This window comes from Dermacentor silvarum, chromosome 1 (assembly GCF_013339745.2).
Source record: "Dermacentor silvarum isolate Dsil-2018 chromosome 1, BIME_Dsil_1.4, whole genome shotgun sequence".
In the NCBI taxonomy this organism is placed as follows: domain Eukaryota; kingdom Metazoa; phylum Arthropoda; class Arachnida; order Ixodida; family Ixodidae; genus Dermacentor; species Dermacentor silvarum.
The window spans coordinates 85,799,988-85,823,050 of record NC_051154.1 but is presented as its reverse complement, the minus strand read 5'-3'; the positions used below and the strand labels follow the sequence as shown (position 1 = coordinate 85,823,050).

General features: G+C 42.8%; 1 protein-coding gene across 3 annotated transcripts in view; it reads left to right on the top strand.

The window, feature by feature from the left end:
• Window positions 1-23,063, top strand: part of LOC119431788 (GATOR complex protein WDR59-like) — a 110,891-nt gene that overhangs the window by 56,180 nt on the left and 31,648 nt on the right. For all 3 annotated transcript variants that reach the window (XM_037699265.2, XM_037699260.2, XM_049670580.1), the window contains exons 13-20: window positions 1,512-1,676; window positions 1,892-1,987; window positions 2,074-2,209; window positions 5,748-5,977; window positions 6,580-6,716; window positions 16,123-16,204; window positions 16,299-16,414; window positions 22,209-22,332. In XM_037699265.2, coding sequence (XP_037555193.1) covers window positions 1,512-1,676; window positions 1,892-1,987; window positions 2,074-2,209; window positions 5,748-5,977; window positions 6,580-6,716; window positions 16,123-16,204; window positions 16,299-16,414; window positions 22,209-22,332 — 1,086 coding nt within the window. The remainder of the gene's footprint in view (window positions 1-1,511; window positions 1,677-1,891; window positions 1,988-2,073; window positions 2,210-5,747; window positions 5,978-6,579; window positions 6,717-16,122; window positions 16,205-16,298; window positions 16,415-22,208; window positions 22,333-23,063) is intronic.

The following is a 23,063-nucleotide window of genomic DNA, read 5'->3' as shown; positions in this document are numbered from 1 at the left end:
TGACCGATAACAGGAGATAATCCTGGAGAAATTTGAGCAAAATCGAATAATATATATTTTTTATTGCTGCCTGAAACCTCAAAATTTCAATATTTCGTAATTTTTAAAATTTTCCTGCCAATATTAAAGATAACGGTACATTAGAGATAGCAATGCACTTTGCAGCACATTTAGCATGAAGCAAATTATGCACAGAAAAATATCTTGAGAGAAACTCACGGTTACAAGATGCATTAGAAAATGGACAAATAAGACCAATTTTTTTGCCTCTTATTCAAAGTAAAATTTGCCATTTTTTGTGTTTGTTGTGATATTGTGCAAACAATTGAATTTATTTTGGTATTTCCATTAACAAAATCGTGTAGGTATGGTATAAAAAGTATCAAAGCATATAAAATTTAAATTTTCTTGCACTCTTGCAAATTCGAAACATCGTGCAACTACATAAGCAGCTTTTTCCACCTTGTCTCAGTCAAGATTTTTTTATGCTGAAGAAAAGGTGTGTGCTGAAAAAATAACCTTGCTTCTGTTGAATTGAAGGATTTTGCTGTTTTATAAAATTCTTCTTGAAATCAAAAAATTGTTGACACCCCTTGTCACTGTTCTTATCTGAGCACACCCATGTGAACCAACAAAGAAATTGTCTCTTATAATAAGCTTTAATTGCCCTTATTTGCTAGTCTTCACGGACTCGGAGCATATTTGTGCATTATTTGATAGGATCCCATCTTATTGAATGTATGCAGATACAAGATACCCAAAGAGTATCGTAAGGTAGTATCTAAGATACATGTATCTTTGATACTGCCCAGCTCTGGCATGCATGTGTGTGTGTTTCTTTGTGTTTACATTTTGTGTTTGCATCTTTAAGCTTTCTTTCTTTTATTTTTTATTATTCTCTGCAATGGGTGCACTGACAGAACATGTCATCTTTATATTTTCACCAAACTCCTAATCAGTTTTTATAGAAGGCAGTGATTGTTTATAACCAGGGTTCAGTATTTTCGATTTAAACTGAAAAAGTCCATTAATGGTCGGTGAAAGGGAAAAAATTACCAGACAGCTAAGATGATAATTGGCATGTGGCTAGCGAGCCAACAAAATGAGCGAATCAATTATTCACCAAAAAAAAAAAAAAAGCCAGGGAAAATTCATCTGTAAAAAATATATTCATCATAAAAAAACAAAAAAAAAAGAATTTTAAGGTGGAAATAGAAATGAAAAAAGTGCGCTGAATTTTTGAAAAATAGAAGCAAAAACATGCTGAGCCCTATTTATAACTGATTGCTACTCAGGGGGTCTATAAATTGTGTGTGTGTTTTACTGTCAGAACTGCTTTGGCAGAAATGTTTTCTTGTTGGCAACATGCTGTTGGCAGCACACAATCTGGAACACTCGTATGTTTATTTACAACTGTCAAGTGCTGAGTTGACTATGACTTATTCGCTCATTGCTGCAGTAGTTCTTCATTTAAGTTTATTCCTAACTGTCCTTCTTTCTTTTCTTTACAGCTCGATGCAGAGAAAAGAGTCTGCTGTGTTGCCATAACTGTTGGAATGCATGTACTGAAACTAAAGCTTCAGTTTCCACAGCTTTATCCTTACAATGCCAGCCCAACGTTCCAGTTTCTCAAAGGAACAACAGTGGACAGCAACATTGAAAACAGATTAGCAAAGGTTTGTTTGTTGTGCAAACTTTTACTAGTTGGAGCAAACATTTTGATTGCTTTCAGCATCACAAATTTTCATTCACACACGTATATGATAGTATTTTAATTTATTAGTTTAAGAAAGGCCCACAGTATATTTACATACTGAGAATTGATGGATAAAGCAGAAAAAATAAGAAGTGCACTTAAGTTGAAAAGTTCCCTTTTACTTTCTGCTTCTAGGTTCTGAGAGTGACATCTGAGCAGCATGTCAAAAGAAATCGCAACTGTTTAGAACCCTGCCTGCGACAACTAGTAGCAACGCTTGAAAGTTGTGTGGTAAGTAAATGGCACTTGACCTTCACATTTGCAAAGTTGCAGGACTCGCAGTGAAATGCTATAATAAACATTGTGCTTTCCTGTAGGAATCAGCTGAGGTTGAGGACTCGGACAGTGGTTATCTCGCAGAACGCCTCAAGCACCCTTACGCTGTTTATGGCTCCTTTCAAGATTCTAGCGTGCCATTTCCGAGGACATCAGGAGCAAGGTTTTGTGGGGCAGGTAGTAGTGTGATATTTATTTGACAGCCTACTTAGGTAGGTGCTCCTAGAAAGAGACATTTGTTAACGTAGAAAAGCTGAGAGGTCGGCCTGAATCAAAGTTCTGACCTGCTAAGATGAAGCTTTGGACTGCAGGGTTCTAATTATTAAAGTGAAGTAATATTGCGATATATCAAGTACAGAATTTATTTTGGGGCACATAACTATGTAATACTGAGAGTTTGGCAAATAGGCATGTTCAGAGATGCATTTAAATGGCGATACTGTTGCAGCATCATAGAATGCCTCTGTTTGGACTCAGGCCTTCATGTTTACATGTGAATAAGTGCACAGGTGAGCTTTTCACCATTGAATATGCGAGGCCTGTCCCAAAAGTTTGTGCAGTATGTTTAAAAAAAAACAATTGATTTCGCAATCTTTCAGATACATCAATGTGGTTATGTTAATAAAAAAATACTCCCCATTAGACACAATACACTGGTTTCACATCTTCCATTGCTGGAAGCACCCTTGGAAGTCCTCTTTTGTTAAGCGCTTCAGTAACAGCATTGTTCTTTCCTTTTGAATTGTTGTCACATCCCTGAAATGTTGCTCCCGGAACACCAGTTTGCATTTGGGAAGCAAAAAGAAAAGTTGTAGGGGGTTTAATCCAGTGAATAGGGAGGGTGCTCCAGCGCAATGATGGAACTGCGTGCCAAAACCATGCAGAGTGCACAGTGGCACTATCGTGGTACAGAATCCACTGCCCTTCTTTCAACAAATTTGCCTTCGCTTTATTTGAAGGCCATTTATGATTGCTCACTTTCACGTAATCTTGTATAAAACAGCACATTAGGTTGCTGTTTTATGCATATTGTCGAGCTACATTCATAGGTAAGTGTGTGCATGCGTGCGTGTGTGCCCTTGACAGTTTCGTGCATGAAATTGCCAAAGTGCGAATGATTGCACCTTGCAAATAAATTGACTGTCAAAGTATAACAATGAGTGTTGCATGCTGAAATTGTTTAAACTTAATAAACAGGTTGCCCTGCTCTACATTGCATTGCTCATTCTTTGTAGTGATCAGATACTTTTGGCTGTGATAACATCCTCGTCTTTTCACACTGTAGCATTTACTTTGTATATTTCAATGTATAGGCCATTTTTTCACCTTCATATTCTCTGTCTAGCAGGTCTTTTTTCACCAAATATGCATCAAAAAGTTTAGCCGAGAATAATAATGCTACATGCCTAAATTTGTTACATCTCTGACTAATCTAGCATTTTTTTTTCTGTCCATAATGACCCAACAGTTAGTTTGTCCTAGTACATGCTCTGCACACTCCTCCAGCAGAAATAGCTCATTCTGTTGCATGCTGGCACAGATGGTGTTATGACTTAGTTGCTAAAGCATCAATCTTGGAATAGAGAGATTTCAGACTTGATTCGTAGTTCACAAATGTTGCTGCATCCTCTTTGTCCTTAATTACCCAATCATCAATTTTTTGGGCATCATGATAACTTACCTAAAAATGGGTTCACATTGTCTATACATTTCATGTTCAGAATTTGATTACTGCACTGAATTGCACAGTGTGCGTACATGCATGTTTCCTTTTTCAAATGGCTATATATACAGGGTGTTTCAGCGAACACTTTCAGAATTTTTTAAAGGTTGCCTGTGGCAGATAGCACAATTCTAGTTGATGAACTGGTCTACTCGAAGAGGTGGACATTACTTGCACAAAAATTGAAATGCATAATCGACTAATTAACAAAAATTCACTAATTAAGTTTTTAACTAATTACCTGATGGCCCATTTTGCAATTTACAAATTGTAGCCGTGGAGTTCGCAAGGCGGACCCACTTAGAATTAATTCTCAGGATGACATCAGTTTCGAGATATTAATTCCCGAACTTTGCGGAGAAATGCATTGGCGTTCCAGTTAATTTTGTGCTTCAATGCATAAAGCGATGTTTTGTTAAGAACCTAACTGGAATAACTGGAATGACTGTAGCCTTGCGAACTCCACGGCTACAATTTGTAAATTGCAATATGGCCCTCAGGTAATTAGTTAAACACTTAATTAGTGAATTTCTGTTAATTATTCGATTATGCATTTCAATTTCTTGTGCAAGTAATGTCCGCCTCTTCGAGTAGACCAGCTCATGAACTAGGAATTGTGCTATCTGCCACAGGCAACCTTTAAGAATTTTTCAAAGTGTTCACTGAAACACCCTGTATACTGAACTGTCTTTCTTCAGCATTGGCAACATCTTTGTCATAGAATGGCTCTAAGTATATTAGTTTGTGTCTCGTCGTTATTGACCTTCTTTATCATATCACCTGCATTCAGAACACTCTGCTTGTGCTAATGCTTGCAATTGCAGGGGAAAAAATACAGTCGACTACCTTTAATTTGACCCTGATGGAATCGACGAAATTGATCGAATTATCCAGCGGGTTGAATTAAACAAAACCCACTGCTGATTCATTTGGCAGTATTTGCCCGATTCTAACACGCCCCCGAATCAAACGTGCGCCCACTTTCTATGTGCCCAAAGCATAAAACTAACATTAAAGCAACTAAACAAAGCATAGGTCTAATGCAGAACCAATTTTTTAGCAAGAAAAATGGGCAAGTGTCTAATGAGTGTTGCAAAGTGGCAGCCGGTTTTCTAAAGTTAGCTTCGCCGCACTGCACCGGTGTTATGCGACAAAGCATACAAATCCCGCGAATGCGGTTTTCGGTTTCTGGGGGGAAAAGGCACTCGTTATAAGCATGTAAATACTGTAATCAGACATTGTGAGCTAGTGTTATGACTTGAAAATCTTCCTAGAGCAAGCTGAAAATAGGCATTTTTGACGGGAGATGACATTTTCAACACATTCCCTGTCCCCTAAGCTCTGCCGAGACAGATGCTGCCAGTAAAGGGGTCGCTATTGGGCGCCATAGGGGTCAAGTGCATGCATGCTGACTGGTCAAGTTAGAATTATCCGGCGAAGGCCAATTTAAGATCGAAATAACGAAAGTTTGTGCTCATAGAAATGCATGGGTGCTGGCCAGGATCTAATTCACCGAAAAATCTAATTAACCAGAGTCGAATTAATTGAAGTCTACTGTATTTCACTGCTGCTGAATGAATACAACTAATCTTGATATTCTCCTTATCAGCAGGTTCACACAGGTATTCCCAATATATATTAAGTAGAACATTTGCACTCAGAAGAGGGAAATGCATGTGGCCTCCGAGTTTAACAGGTTTTTCTTTTTTGGCATTCTCGGTACTAAAAGCTGAAAACCTACACAAGTCAAGTCATTGGTAATGCTGACTACCAAGGCTCATCTTCTTGCGTGTACATTAAGCTGCATATGTACTGTTTCTTATGAGTAATCATGTAGTCTCAATCTGATCATAGTATTGTGCTGTGTGACTTGTCCTCTCACTAATCTTCACATACAAGTTAATTTCTAAAAATAAACTCTGTGTTTTCTATGTAATCTCAGCACTACATGCCTTGCTGCATTATACTTGACTGGCACTTCTTCTTTGTCAGACTTCCTTGTATGCTTCACACGGCCATCCCATCTGCAAAAGATGAATGCCCCTACAGAGGTGACACCACGTTCACTGAGTGCATTGGGTGCCTACTTGGCCTCGCAGCACAAGGCTAGCCGGCCCCCTTCCACTTCGTCCCTAGTCAGCCTCTACGCTCCGCATAGTCCAGGAACGACTACTGCACAATCACAGGATGTCTCCATCTCATCCTTCTATTACAAGGAGAGGGTAAGCTTTCCCATTGCTGCATGCATTTTTCCATGATACAATCTATGGGTGCTGCCATGTTTAAGACTGCTGGTTGCACTGAAGTAGTCTGAAAGGACCAAATGCATGAGCCTCCCGCTGAAAGTTGCCCGAGCCCAAAAATCGGATACCTTAGGCACCATGAAAATGTCTATACTCTATATCATTGCTAAAGTGAAGTGTGAGGAACAGTATCACCATTTTGTGAGGTTGCCTACTTTCAGATCCTGTTTGACACTGTTGTGTCAAAGTGACATTTCACTTTAGCTAAATTGGTTATAAATAAGTATAATCTATACTATAGAAGCAATCTTGCCAAAGCTGCAGGGCTGGTAATTGTCTAATTTTTGTATGAACAGCCTTTAATTAAATAGAACTTAAGCAGGCGTGTGCACTTGGCAGCATTGAGTTCATAGCTGAGTCTTTTAAGCCAACAGCATTATCTTCCCATGCCAACTGAAACAATGCACTTTAAAATTTCTGGGTAAAGATAACAATATTTATTTGTGTTGGTTAGTCATTCCAGATTGAAAAAAGAAAGTATGTAAAATGGCCAAACTGCAATGTTCCCTATATCTTTGCAGAAGGGAAGGGGCAGAACTCAGAGGAGGACTGCTCGCCAAACATCTTCACAGCAGCACCCTGTGCCAAGTGCAGCCGTACTCATATACAACATGTCAGGCATTATGCCAATCAACCAGTTTCTGGCACAAAACTACATGTAAGCCTTTGTTTTGTTCTTATTTTTTTTCTTCCCTTGACTCTACACGACAAACAGTGCACAGCCTTAGTGCAGCTGTGGTAGTTAAGTTTGGGAAGGCTTCAGCTTCATTGCTTTAATTTATAAACAAAATATGGCAATAATGAGCCATTTAATTCATGAAGCACTATCTTGGTTGGTCTAAATTTGTTGCGTAAGAAAGGGCAATAATTTATCAGAATAGAATTCCCTATTTCAAGTCAAAATTGCAAAGTTTAAAATAAAAAACTTGGCAGAACCCATCTCACGATGATTGTCGACATTAATGCATTTAGCATTGAATCAATATAGCAATACAATGCCACACCCACCAACTCTCCCGAATTTTTCGTAAAGTTTACAAATGTGGGCTTGTTCTACGATTTTAGGAATGTTGCATCAAGTTTTATGCAAAAACTTTTCGCGAAAATGTTTTTGTTTTGCTCTTCGGTCTCCGAATCTCCTCATGGGGAAATAACTCCGGAGGGACACTTCCTTCTAACAGTTTGTTCAGACAAGTTCTTATACAGGCAAAATCGACATCGAAGTCGCTGCAAAAGTCAGTGTTATCTCCAAAAGAATGTGCTGCTTGTCATTGTGTGCTCGTCCAAGTTTGTTGCGGCTTGTCTACTCTGTCTAAAGATATATCATCAATATTGAAATGTGTGTGTATATCACAGAAGGTGGGTGCTATAAAGGCAAAGAAAAAAAAAAATCCGTGATATCCTTCCGTCCTTCCCCCGTCGGAGGCATGCCTGCAGTATTTTCATGAACTTTAAAGCTCACAGGTTGCCAGGTATGTAATGTATTGCCACCGCCAAAACGAGTTATGTATGAGGAATTTACTGCACCTAGACTCCTCTTTCGCACTTCCCTAAGAATACTCGGCACCATCTAGCGACACCGTCGCGAAGCCTGAGCGTGACCTCCAAAGTGCATGGCATGCCGGTACGTGGCAAACACTTAGAAACGCATTTTGCGGCAACTGGGCTCCTCTCTCATGCTTCTTTCTAGATGAGCTGCGCCATCGAGTGGCACTGCCGAGAAGTCCGTGAGTGGTATCCGAGACAAGAAGCGTGGTGCGCTGGTGCCTGCGAACGCTGAGAATTGTTCCCTCGCTTGCTGCTCATCCAGTTGGCACATACTCAGTGACCCTAGTTGGCAAGAGGCTCATTGAAGAGCGGCACATACCCAGTGCATTCTTAGCACAGCTTACTTAACCGTTGGCGTGAAAGACGTGCATTGGAAAGAGGCACATACCCAGAGCATTCGTGGCATAGCGTGCTAAAGCGTTGGGTTGCTGTCCTTGAGGAACCCTTTGTTCAATGCCACTCAGCATTATTTATTTATTTAGTTAGTTAGTTAGTTAGTTAGTTAGTTAGTTAGTTAGTTAGTTAGCTAGTTAGTTAGTTAGTTACCTCACTGGCTCCTGAAGGAGTATTATGTGAGGGGAGGATACAAGGGAATTGACAAAAAAATGAGTACCAAGAAATTATACAATGTTAGTGGGTAAAGATGTAAGAACAAGTCTCTAGCAAATATAAATAACGCAATAAAGGAAACAAGAAGACTGAATGAAACAGAAGGAGTAGAAAGAAATTATACAAATGCTAGCGGATAAAGATGAAGGAACAAGTCTCTAACAAATTTAAATAATGCAATAAATGAAGCAAAAAATACTGCATACAACTTCGCTAGAGGTAACTTACTAGGTGTGCAGTAGGGTTAGTTGTGATGAATTATGGAAATATGATAAATTAAAGAAGATAAATTTAAGGGATCTTTTTCATCATTGTAGAGCGGCACATTATATATATAATGTGTCGTAAATAGTTACGGGAAGGAACCTATTAGTAACTAACATTATATACCGTATTTATTTGTGTATAACCTGCGTTTTCTTTTTTTCTTTTGTTATTTTTTTGTCGGTGCGTCTTATAGAACGGTGCGATTTATGTACGGCTTTTTTTCTTTTTTTTCGATGGAAAACCTCCGTCAAAATCTGATTCGATGTTATGGCTACGCGAAGCGCACTGGTTGACTTAATTGCTATGGGTTCTGTGCGCGCTATCGAGGTACCGGGTTCTTTTTGTGATCAAGTTCCCGAGCGCCGTGCAAGAAGGACGGAGCAGCAACGCAAGCGGCGGCAGGCCGACCGTGAGTCGACCGATCCCGATGTTGACGCATCTGCAGATCGCTGTCAAGATACGGCACGCGCCGCTGCGCAAGCTTCACAAACTATACATACATACAAACATGCAAAGCCCTCAGAAAGCGTGTGAGTTACCCTAATAATGCTAACGCATTAATAATGTATTAGCTATCAACTTGATAGTGTTTTAGTTCCACAGTAACAGGAAATGTCAGTGATCTGAAAATGCTGCTTGTGAAATGATGCAGCTTAACATGTTTGCTTATGTTTATGTTAGGTGTTTTTTTGTACAGTCTACTTTCGTTAATTTGACTTTAATGGGACCGACAAAATTGATCAAATTACCTGGCAGGTCGAACTAGACAAGATGCAGAAAAAATGCCAAAACACACCCCTCATTAATTTGGCAGTATTTTCTTGATTCAAATCAAACCCCGAATCAAATGCACACACTTTCTATGTGTCCAAAATAAAATATTAACATAGAAATGACATTAAGCTTCTAAACAAAGTATAAATCTAACAAGTTCTCGATTTTTGAACAGGAAAAAAAGGCAAGGGTCATATATGTGGGGTACAATGGAGGCCGGTTTCCTAAAGTCAGCTTTGCTGCCATACATCTGTGTTTTGCAATAAATAATACAAACGCTGTGAAGGCAGTTTTGGCATCGTGTCCAATGGCACTGTGCAGGCAATCTTTGGCCCAATTCTCCCCCCCCCCCCCCAAAAAAAAATTATGTCAGAATCGGGTAAATGTCGTAATCATACATTGTGAGCTACGGTTATTGCTTGAAAATCTTCCTAGAACAGGCCGAAAATAGTTGTTTTCGATTTTATGTGTGTTCACTGCATTCACTGTCCCCTAAGCTCCACCGAGACAGATGCTGCCACTAAAAGGGTTGCTATTGGGGTCACCATAGGGGCTAGGCGCTTGCGTACTGCCTGGTAAAGTTTGAATTATTCGGTGAAGGCTAATTTTACGATTGAAATAACGAAAGTTGGGCCCATAGAAATGCATGGGTGCCAGCCGGGACCTTTGGCCGGGATCGAATTAACCGAAAAATCAGATTAGCCAGAGTTGAATTGATGAATGTCTACTGTATTTGTCAGTGGCTATCTAGGCATGCTTGAGTCTACACAGTAGTTCCATCTTGTAATAACAAATGAGCCGACCTCTATGAAGAAACCTTAAGCTAAATAGAAAGCTTTTAATGTGTTAGCATTCTTAGGGTACTTCACGCACTTTCCCAGGGCTATGTATCTGTGCCAAGGTTGAAGACTGGGCGTGTTGGTATAGCATACTAGAGGTTGGATTGCACAACATTTCGACGGGACACACAGAGGAGAAACACACACAACAGAGCGCTACTTGCAACTATCGATTTATTCCCTTGTTAGCAGAATAAATACAGGAAGATACTCAAAGGGGGAGAGTGACAAAAAAAACTTCACAAAAAAGGACCATCCAGCAATACCAAGCCGGCTTTGTCACATGATCATTTTGGCTGCCCTCGACATCTCATAAAAGGAACAAGGATACAAAATTTCAGCATGAGGAAACCTATTTCTTTATCGTTTTCTTTCTGTATCTATCTATTCCCCTGACAATGGAATAAATCGATAGTTGCAAGTAGCGCGCTCTGTTGTGTGTGTTTCTCTTCTGTGTGTCCCATCGAAATGTTGCACAATCCAACCTCTAGTATGTATCTATGGTTGTATCTATGTATGTTTGTATCTAACCATTTTCTCGCCAGCCTGGGTCACTGAGTAGTTTGTGGTAGTGCATTGGGCTGCTGTGCTGAGGTAACAGGTTCGACACCAACCATCCGACAAACTTGGGTCACCAAATATGTAGCAATGTGTACATATGTGCTGCTCTTCGACAAACCTCTTTCATGCTGACATGGGTCACTGTAGATGCGGGACTGGGTAGGTACCGCTGTTTGAAAAAACTCTTTGACGCTGACTTGGAGCACTGGGTATGCACCACTCGGTTTGTACCAGTAGGTGTGTGCCGCTCTTCCATGAATGTCTGACGCCAACTTGGCTGACTAGGTATGTGCCACTGGGAATGTGCTGCTCTACAATCACGAAAAAGATCCCTTGAATTTCTCCGATGCTCAGCGGAATCGAACCCACGTCACAGGGGTTCCTCAAGGACAGCAACTCAATGCATTAGCAGGCTGCGCCACAAATGCACTGGGTATGTGCTGCTATTTGATGAGCCTCTCACCAACTTAGGTCACTGAGTATGTGCCACTGATTGTGCAGCATGCGAGGGAACAATTCTCAGCGCTCGCAGGTGCCCGCAAACCACGCTTCTAGTCTCAGAGGCCACGTGTTGACTTCTCGGAAGTGCCACTAGATGACACAGCGTGTCCAGAATGAAGTGCGACAGAGGAGCCTGGTTGCCATATGACGTATTTCTCAGCGTTCGCACGCACTGGCACGCCATGCATTTTGGAGGCCACTCACAGGCTTCATGGCGGCGGCACTTCATGTCGCCGAGTGTTTTTAGAGAAGTGCGAAAGAAGAGTCCCGCTGCTGTACACGCCTCATAAACACGTTTCAACGGTGGCAATTGTTGTGTTGTACGTTGTGTTGGTATATTGATTCAATGCTAATGCATTACCATTGACAGTCATTGTGAGATGGGTTCTGCCGCAATTTTTTGTCGACATTTGTTATGGTCATTTATTTAGTACATGCTGTGGTTTTGTCTGCAAGACCAAGCATCTGTGTAGAATATTTATAATGAAGTTTACAGAGGTGCACATCCAATATGAGATACATAAGAGCTCGTGAACATGCATAAAAAAATTTTTTACACAGAAAACATCAACAGGAATAACACGAAGCATTGCCGTAATAGGCAGAGAACTCAGTGCTTTCTTTATGATGCTTACTGTCATAGCCAACTCGCGGGGAGCAGCCAAAGCGAAACAGCACACTTGATACCGTGGAAAAACACTGCCCTTTATTTCCTACGCACTCATCTTTTATAGCAACCTAGTGATGACGTAACACGCCGCATGTGCAATCTGTTAGTGATAACACATCAGCGCGTGTTCCGGTGGCTATTATGTTACACTCCTCCCCACCAACAAACAAAAACAGAAAAACAACGATAGTTTAGCATCCTTCGTGGTCAGAAACGCACAACTGGTTTTTTTGTCCTCGTGCTTCTTCGCAGCATTGGCGTACTGTCATGGGTAGTAGGCACAACCAGATCGCGTGTTACTGTTGTTCCACTTTCGCTGCATGTTTCAAGACGACACGGCTCAGCAACGGGATTCGGTTGCTCCGACTCACACTTGCTGGGTAGCGGAACTAGTTACACAGCCGGTTGCACACCCGCCCGCTCCGACACGAACTCCGTGGTTGACGAAGCTTGTTGCACAGGCGGTAACCCTGGCGGCGGTGGAGAAGTCTGTCGCGCAGGCGGCAGTCCAGGAGGCACACTAAATGGGGCGAAGTTCGGTCGCAGGTGTTCTTGATGGCGCCGCCAACACCTACCGTCTGACAAAACGACATCAGCGATGTTATCGGTGGCTCTGTCAGTCACTCTTGCTGGCATCCAGGTTGGCCCCGAACGGAAATTCCGTGCGTAGATGTAGTCTCCGGGTCTTGCGGGCGGCGTGGTTCGAGCTCCACCATCATGGACAATCTTCTGCTTGAGCTGCTTCAGCAAGACATTAGCTCTCATGTCTGGATGCAGCAACGTTAGAGCAGTCTTTAACTTACGGCCCATGATCAGCTCCGCTGGCGAGCACCCGGTAGTTTCGTGGGGAGTAATCCTGTAATTGAAAAGAATACAAGCAAGTTGGCATGTAAAACTCCCTTCAGTCGATTTCTTTAGCTTTGACTTGATGCACTGAACTGCCCGTTCTGCAGCCCCGTTTGACGCTGGATGGTATGGAGGTGTCAGTACTTGTTTGATGCCATTTCGATGCAGAAAGCTTCTGAATTCCTCACTCACGAACGCTGGTCCGTTGTCGGACACCACTACATCTGGCAATCCGTGAGTGGCAAACATAACCCTCAGGCATGAGATAGTTGCCTCTGCCGATGGTGTAGATATAGGCATGGCCTCTATCCACTTTGAAAATGCATCGATAACGACCAGCAAGTAGCGGTTCTTCAAAGGTCCAGCGAAGTCAATATGAAGGCGAGACCATGGTCTGTCCGGAAACGGCCATGGCATCATCGCTACTGGCCGCGCAACCCTCTGGTGTTCTTGGCAGACCTGACACTGGCGAACTGCAGCAGTAATGTCCTCGTCCAACGAGGACCACCAGACGTGACTCCTGGCGATAGCCTTCATCTTGGTCATTCCAGGGTGCCCCTCATGAAGGAGTCGCAACACTTCTTGCTGCAATGCACTTGGGATGATCACCCGCGATCCGAGAAGTATACAGTCTTCTTGCACGCTCATCTGAAGTTTTCGATCTGCGTAGAACCTGAACTCGGGGTCACGTAGCTCAGCTCCAGACCATAAGGCATCTCGTAGCTTCGCTAAGGTTGAGTCCTTGGACGTAGCTTCCGCGACTACAGTCGACCGCAGTACCCGAGGATAAGCAGCCTCCAGCATGAAAACTTCCGCTGGCCTCTCCACAGGTTGAGCGTACACTGGTAGTGGTAGGCGACTTAAACCATCCGCGTTGGCAATGCTTGCTCCCGGCCGGTACATGAGCTTGTAGTTATATGCTCCAAGCATCAGCGCCCAACTCATGATACTTGGAACACATCTCAGGCACGCGCTTGTCAGGAGCCAGCAAGCCCAGTAATGGTTTATGGTCCGTAATAGCCTCGAACTCGCGTCCCCAGAGGTATTGTCGGAACTTGGTTACGCCAAACATGAGCGCAAGAGCCTCCTTGTCGAGATGACTGTAGTTCCGCTCGGCTGGCGCGAGACTTCGTGATGCAAATGCGATTGGTCGTTCAGCCCCCCGAGTCTTTCCTATGGGTCAGAACGGCGCCAACGCCGTACGGGGACGCATCGCATACGAGAACCACGGGCTTCTTGGGGTCATAATGCGCCAGCACTGCTGCTGAAACAAGTAACTCCTTGCTCCTCTGGAAAGCACGTTCGTGATCTTCACGCCACTCCCAAGGCACCTTGGCCACAAGCAGCTCGTTCAAGGGATGCAACACACTAGACAGTCCCGGCAGAAACCTGCGGTAAAAGTTGACTAGGCCTAGGTAACTCTGTAATGCCTTGACATCTTTGGGTCTAGGGGCCTTCAGCACAGCCTCTACCTTTTCAGGGTTGGGTTGAAACCCCGCAGCCGTGATAACGTGACCCAGGTATTGAACTTGCCGTTCCAGGAAGGTACACTTATCAAGCTTCAATTTAAGCCCAGCTTGCTTCAGTCGGCTTAGGACTAGGCCCAGGTTTGTTAGATGGTCCTGGTCGTCGCGTCCAGTCACAAGAACGCCGTCGAAATACACCACAACGTGTCTGAGCCCTTGTAGCAGGTTTTCCATCTCCCGCTGGAAAATTGAAAGAGCAGATGTGACGCCAAAAGGCAAACACGTGTATTGGTACAGTCCTTTTGGTGTGTTGATTGTCACCAACTTGCGGGATGCCTCGTCCAGTTGAACTTGCAAATACGCATCCTTCAAGTCCAACTTGCTGAACTTCTCGCCACCGCTAAGACGGCTAAACAGGTCTTCAACGCGTGGTATCGGGTACTTTTCGGGCACTGTCACGGGATTAACAGTGACCTTGAAGTCGCCACATATCCGAATCTGGCCACTTCGCTTCAAGATAGGCACGATAGGCGCAGCCCATTCCGAAGTCTTAACTGGACGCAGCACTCCAACTCGTTCCATGCGCATCAGTTCCTCGTTGACGCGGTCGATCATTGCGAATGGAACAGGACGAGCCTTGAAGAACCTCGGCTTCACGTTGTCTTCGATTGTTATTTTCGCGGACACTCCCTTGAATGTTCCCAAGGCGTCGTCGAAAACGCTCGCATACTCAGCGACGAGTCCCTCAACCGACGTGATAGCCTTAACGTCCATCACATTGCGTAGTTCAATTCCGAGGCCTTTCATCCAGCCACGTCCCATCAGGGACGGGCAGTGTCCTGGGACGACGTACAACACGTCCCGGCACTCATGGTTTCCTAGTCGTACAGTGGCAGGCAGGCTGCCTTGCACCGGGGACAGCTCACCGGTGTAACCTTTCAGCATGACGCTTGACGGTTCCAGGCGACATGACGGAAATGTGCGGTGAAAGGTCTCTTCCAACACGACAGACACACTTGCTTTCGTGTCGAGTTCCATAATGAGGGAAGTTCCATTTACGGAGACCTCAACCCGGTACGGGCTACCATCGTGAGCCGGTGCGCGCACTTGCCACATTTCGTAGACTTGCGGTGCCGGTGTCTCAGAGCAGCTTTCTTCGTCGTCTACGGTATGGATTGACTGATGCTTCCGGGACAAAAACGCTGAACCGCTTGCTCTCGTAACTGTAACTGCCTTGCCCTTGCATACTCACGCCAGGTGCCCCTTGCTTCGACACTTGTGACAGACGCTACTTGCATGTCGACACTGCGTCACCAGATGCTCGCCTCCGCAGTGGAAACAGGTTTATGCTTTTGCTTTCCTGTATCACGTGACACGACATTCGTCGGCGCAACAGTCATTGGCATGGCCGTTGACAGCGCGCGAGAATCTTTGTTCGCCGCTTCCATCGCGATAACTGTCTTCTTTGCGGTGGCTGCTTTGCGGTGGCTGCTTCGGCTGCTCCCCGCGAGTTGGCTATGACACTTACATAAACAAAAGCACTGCTCACCCTACAGCATAGCATGAGCTAAAAAAAAAAATAAGACCAAAAATGTGACTATAAGAAAGAAATGTGTGGAATGTGATGCCTGTTTCAGGAAGCACATACATCATCAAAGAAAACTAGAAAAAAGCAGTGTCACAAAAGCTGGTAGTATACTGGCACTTGATTAAAGGTCAGGTATGATTAGCAGACCTTGTTCAAAGTCATGCACACAAGATAAATCTGAAGACGAATCATTTCACTGAATTAATATCATGCAGAAAGAAATCATTATTAAATAAGTTAGTACGAGCAGCGTTTCTTGCTTCGGCTTCTTACAGAGCCTTGTTTTCTGCACATCATATGTGTTAGTTACATCCACCATGTATATAACTCAACCTCACAGGATCATGGCCTGATCTAATACAGCACAATTTTTTCTTGTCCTGAAACACTCATAGGTTGGATAGTGGAGACCCTGTTAGTGCCTGCAACAACAATGCTACGTGTGCAGCAAATGTCGGACGGAAAGACTTGGCACAGGTTTTATGATTTGTCTGCTTGCCTTCTCTAAAAACAGTATCTCTTTACAGTATGCCTGCTTGATGATGCCCTGTCAATTTATTCACATTTCCAGGTGTGGTCCTTGGCAGCACTTATTGCAAGTCCACAACTTTCTCAAGACAAACAGGGGCCTGATGCAGCAGTTCCATGGGCACAGCACCCCTTTGGTCGACAGATGCTGGAGTCCATGTGCGTGGTTCTTTTCTCCAGAAATATAGCTCACTTGGTTTCTTCATTCTGCTGTTTAACAGCAACACAAACAGTTAAAACAGCTCTGTGTACAGCCTCCCTGATTTTTAATAATATTGTGCAAGCATCTACCGCAGGGCATGTTAGTTCCTTAATAACGGCGTGAAGCAGCAAGGTCGGCGATGATACGCACATGCGCGCAAAGCACACTACAGTGTGAGTCTCACCTGCTACACTGTTCACTTCGGGATGACACATGCCCTGCCAGGGTTATCGGCACGTCCCTGTTTACAAAAGACCGGTGTGAAGTGGTTACCAACACGTGCGCGACTATGAGACTTGTCATCTGTGATGTGCATTTAATTTTTCTTTCATATTACTGGGCCCACACATGTGCCATGGGACTAAGATATAAAATAATAATAATAATAATAATAATAATAATAATAATAATAAGTGAATTTATCAGCACATACTAAGTATTGTCTGTGAGTGATGAAGCCTCATGAATAATAAAGGCAAGGCGTGTACACTCCAGGTGTGAACACCATCACAAATGGTGCTCGCACTGGAGGGTGGTTTGTGCTCTTGCCCATACTATTTCTGATCACGCCGTTATAAGGCACTGACATTCCATAGTCGACACTCATGCGATATTATTAAAAATCCGGGACACTGTAATTTGATGCCAATAATGCAGCTGGTGCAAGTTTCACATCTAGAACTGAGAATGCTGCCTGCTTAAAACTTGTAACTAGGGGTGTGCGAATACTCGAATATCACCAAATCAAATCGAACGTGACCGTTCGTATAATTTGATTCGCGAATCAAATATCTACTCTTCGATTTTTCGAATATTCAATATATTTTGCGTAGAGAGCCGCGCAGTGTCACATGTCGCGTGTACTGCGGAGCCCCTCGGGTTTAATGCCGCCCAAGCAAACATTTCACATCGGTTTCAGTGCAAAAGGCACGCCGAGCGCGCCGCGGACGGTAGCGGACTTTGTCGACAGGACCGATCGAAATGATAAATGCGACGCGTACAGAGGGAACGGCAACAAAAGCAGCGCGTATTTCATCAAGTTCAAAGATCGGGCCGATTAGCCGCCGATAGGCACGCAGATCATGTTGGATACACGACAACGACCTTCACGCCGCTTTAACAGCCATCAATCTAACCCGCATGCGTTATCTCGGGAACGATCGATGGTAGGCCACCCATACAAACATATTAGCGTCAAGCATTCTGCGATGGCTTGCGGCCCGTTGCCACATCGGCCAGCGGCGAATTTTCGTCACGGCCACACTGCCTTGGCCATTAAGCCTAATCGGAGCTGCTTCATTGGGCGTTGGCGAGTAAAGTCATGTCCTGTGGTAAAGTTACCGTTTGGTGCCGAATCGTCGCAGATCTATTCGCAGCAGAGAAACATCGGGTGGATGAGGAGGAGCGAAGAGGAGGGGGGGGGCCCGGGTTACTGAGCAACGTGCGAGCTTTCAGTGACCCTCCAAATTTCGGATTCTTTGACAGGTGAAAAATCACGCTGAACCTGACAGTGAAATGGCGTGGATGGCGCCTGCTCTTTATCGTCGGCGCCTGCTACATGCAGAGCGGTCATGGTCAATTCGCATAGTCGCGAAGTCGAGGCTGGAATACGGTTCCAAGCCAATGAGCAGCGACATGCAATTATGGTCGTTCGATTGAAGCGTGACTTCCATAGAGTTTCTCACTATATAGCTAGAGGGAAATCTGGCGCTGCTGCGCTGTGGTATGCTTGGGAATGCCGGTATATTAATTGTGACTTCGGATTGGCATCATTCTCGGAGAGCCAGGGACGCCTTGAAGACGCGCCTTGCTAGCACCGTCCTGTCTGTCACAATAATTAATTTCCTGCTGAAACAGCACGTAAAAAGCTGTTTTAGCTTTATTATTACACAAAAACATGTTTCGTTTAATTTTGAGGATTTATTATTGACTGTACAATTATATGAAACATAAAAAGCATCAGCTGGCCGCTAAAGTTGGAGGACAGACGACAAGATTCTCGCTCGCTTTGGAACAACTTTTCGTGTGTTCTTGCTTTTCTGCGCTTGATCCTGCATTATGGGTGAGTAAACTTTATTGAGAAATGTGATATGGGTAAATGAAAGCCTTTTATGTACATTTTATTTTAAGAACACATTATTTGTGTAGCCATATTCACGTCTTAGACGAAGCCTCGAACAACACCAGCCAACACTAGCCTCACAGACACGCATCCCGTCATTCCCATGACGGCACAGCGCCCTTTAAGAAACTCGCATAGACGGTGGCGCCAGATTACCCTCTAGGTGTTACAGTGAGAAACTCTATGGTGACTACATCTCGCGGGGCAAAACACTAGTTGTTGAAAATTATGCATCCAATAAGTCTCCAATGGAAACATTTCAAAAAGTAGAGACAATTCCTTTCAAATAGGAAAATGTAAAGTCACAGGCTGCTTGCTTCCATCCACGAATAATTATGAATATGAAACTGTGCAAGTTTTCTGAAGTTTGCTCGTGGCGATGCGTGCTGCGATATGCTGAGATTGTATTACCGTATTTAAGTCTGTAATGGCGTCAAAACTCTCTTATAGTAGCCATAAAAAGTAATGGCTATATATATAGTGTTAACCTTATAAGATTTGATCAGTAACTTTATTTTTAAACTGCCTTTTCACTAAATGTTACGTTTTAGATATGTCTTCAGTACCTGAGAAAAACTATAGGTGGCACACAGGCTGTGTTAGTGAAGAATAAAGTGCGGTTTTTGTGAATAATTTCAATGTAATGTTGACTTTATCTTAACACCGAAATAACAGATGTGTGTTGGTACTAATGATGCATAGATATGCTACTTCGTTCAAAATCTTGATGACCCCATTGCTCTGAATTCATGCAAAATTCTCAAGGCTCACCAGTGTAATGTGTGTGGTTATAGAATGAGGGCTATAAATATAGATGGGAGTATTCAAATTAGATTGTGACATGATGGTGTGGCAAATGTGCTCACTTACTATGCTTCATTTATACTGTTGTGTGCTCAGTATATGCAATGTCATAGTGATGCGATGTGAGCTGGCGCAGTAGAGTATTGTAGAGTATTGCGCAGTAGAGTATAGAACAAGCCTCGAATGGTAAATGTTGATTTTTTTTTCCGCCGAGAAGTTGGCCCTGCGAAATGTAGATGGTGTTGCTGTGCCTCCACAAGCCACCATTGCAGAACATATGGGCTTCTATGGCACCTTCGCTACCATGTGTACATATACCTTGGAGCGGTGATAGAGTCACATGATGCATTGTCCTTTCCTCTGTTGCGCAGATTGGCCTTGCGATAACCCAACGGCTGTAAAGTTCGTTAAGCCCTTTGGTATTTTAAAAACTGGAAAGAAAAGCTTTCTGTGCAATAAATAAAAGATTACTGCAAAACCCAGGTCCACTATTAAACTGAAAACTTCATTGGTATCCAGTACAACAGAACGACACTAATCTATTATTTCAGAGGAAGAAGAAAAAAAAAAACTTGATTCTATTGAACAGAAATTCTATTGATGAAAAAAAAATATTTTGGAGACCTTCATATACTAGCTAGAACTGAGCTGTAATCAGTGCTGGCATACTAATTTGATGTTCCTTTTAATAAGAGTAGACCGTACTGTATATCTTGATTTCTATATTCTCCTAAGTTACTGACAGTTTGCAATATCCTTGGTTATGCAATGATAGGAGACTTCCGAGCATGTGCAGCACCGTATTTTCTTGCCCAAAATTTGTAAGCAATAAATTTCGTGAGACATTTTCTGATATTCAATATTCAACATTATTTTCTTGGTTTGATTTGATATTCTATTTGAAACTTACTTTTCAGTTTTCGCACACTCTTACTTGTAACCACTGCACTAATATGTTTGGCTCCTGCCTTGAAATTTAAGAGTCAAGCCTTTGAAAGTATGAGCATAAAAATTGGTATCAGTGTTCTTATAAGTTTACCTTAATAATGAGGAATCCTTGCAACTGAAACAAATGTCAGGCAAATAAGCCACCAATAAGTTGCCAAGTCACAGCCCAAAACACTCCATTCTTAGCAAAAAGTCACTAAGTGATGATGATCGATGACTTGCTGGAAATTTAGACCTCTTCCTTTGAAGCTAGGTTAGCCTAACCTAACCTGCCAAGCTTGATTAAAACTGAGGTGGACTAAGTTTGAGTGGCAGGTAGAGTACCATGGAGGCTACCTGCAGTTGCAGTGACACTTAACTGGCATGTGTGCTTGACGGTGAAAACAATGAAAGAAGTGCAGTGCCATGTATTCTTTATGGGGTCACGTGGCAACTTTGAGGCCATGTACATTCCCAATTGCTGGAGTTGCTGCAACTGAACTCATTTTCGTTGTTCCCCTAGACGTCTTCCATATAATTTTTTAAACTGTAGCTTTAAATAATGGAGCCAGTGGTTGGAATGTGAAAAGGGAAAATCCAACTCCAAGTTTCTAAAAATGGTATCAGATATAAAGATTGTGATTTGTTTAGAAAAGAAGCTTTGATGCACTCAGATGGCTCACTACAGTGGCGCACCGACGGGGGGTGGGATTCGGGGGTTGTAACCCCCCCCTGAGGCCGACTTAACCCCCCCCCCCCCCCTTTTGTTTAACCCCTTTTCTTTCCTTACGCATTTGAGTACTGCAACTAAGATGTAAGACGCGCAATCGTCTGCACACTCGCAAAAAGCGCATATTTTTGACAATTTCCCGTTAAGAAATCGAAATTAGTACTGTTTAGATGGTATTGGCAAACTGTCAACCCCCCCCTGGCAGAGATCCTGGGTGCGCTACTGGCTCACTAATAAGCTTTTCAGTATGTCTTTGACAAATGGAGATGCAAATCTCTCCCTTGCGATAAAATGAGGACAAGGCATTCACTTAGCTATAGTCTCCTTAGAAATTTTGCCAAGGCTTGTTTGCATCAGGAGCTTGACAAGAAAGCTCCCAAGACTGTGCGCTAACCTAATAACCAGCTCATTTTTTGCAGTTCAAACACCAAAAGTATCATCAGAGTACATTCTCCTCAGAATGTGTGATGTATTTATAATTATTGTGTAACATTTTATTAGATTAGCTTTAATTTGACGAAAGCCGCACGTCAAGCAAATATTTTGGGCAGTGGCTGTACTAACATCAGACTCTACTAAATGTGAAGGTACTTAGAAGAATTTAAATCTGCTTCATGTAATACATAAGGGTGGAATATGCCTAGCGATGTGGTGGTCCATGCTCTGCGAACGTATGCAGTCAGCTGTTACCTAAAACATTTTGTGATGCTGGTACTATATATCTCTTCAGTGTGAAATTAAGCTCATTGTTCATCATAGGGCTTAACTCTTATGCTTAACAAGCTCTAGTATATTTAACAATGTAGTGTTTAAGGTGAACATCAAGAAATAAAAGGAATGCATCCACTGTGTTTGCCAATCTGCCTTGACATCATTGAGCCGACATTGGCCTCTCTCGCCTCCTCCCCGATTTTCTCATGCTGTTCTTTGCTTCATAAGCACTTCAGCATGTGAAAACACTCTAAGTAAGGAGGCTTAAGCTCCTGCAGTGCATTGTATGGTTGTAGTAATATAGAATGAACTAATGATTTATTTCATGCATGGAACAAGGGGCTTTCCTTACTCCTCAAATATTGTTCAGTGATTTTGAAGAATTGATTGTGGATTATTTTCTGTTATGAATTTCGTTTGTAATTCATTTAAGTGTTGTATTGTGTGCCTCTTCCAGCATCAGCCACTACCTAAAACATTATGACATACAAACTGTGGCCATGCTGTGCTGTATCTTCAGTGGTGAGAATGCAGAGGGCAGCTATGGCAAGAAATTTGCTTTTGATCAGGCCTGCAATAGCGTAAGTTTTGTCATATGCTACACAACCTTTGTTACATCAAAGTAAATTATAAAATTTTATTGAGAATGGTGTGCACTTGCTGCATTTAACTTTTCTCAGCCTCATTAATGCAACTGTTGTGGTATTTTGACTATAGTCATTTTTTAACCCTTTAACTGAGGACGAGCTGAGCTTGTCAAGTGTGTACTATAAAAAAAAAAAAAGCGAACATCGAGATCAGCTCGTCCAGCACTCCTTCATTTTTCATGCATGCCTGAAGACGATTTTAGCTCCTGTGTTGCTCCGCGCTTCTTCCAGATGGCGCACATTTATTTTGTGCTTGTTGTGAATAACGTCAGATGGTGCAAGGAGCTGTTGAAGAGTAAAGTTGGAAGCACAGACTCACTAGTGTGCAGTGAAGCCCAGCTTTGTTACAGTGTAAAATATTTTCTTTTTCCTAGTGATCTTCACCTTTCTGACAAATTTTTCACATGGTCTTGCTTTATGTGATCATAAGCATCGTTTGCACCCAAAAAAATAAAAGAAAAAAAAACATTCTGTTTTTTTGGCAATTTCTTCAATATTTTTGCTGTCCTTAAAGAGTTAATTACCTAATTCACAAATATGCAGTATGCTTATGTATTTTTGTGCATAAAGCAATGAAATGGTTACCGGTTATTGCTGTTCTACATTTGGTGCTGTTACACATGATAAATTTTCAAATTCATGAGCAGGAAAGTTAGCACCCATCA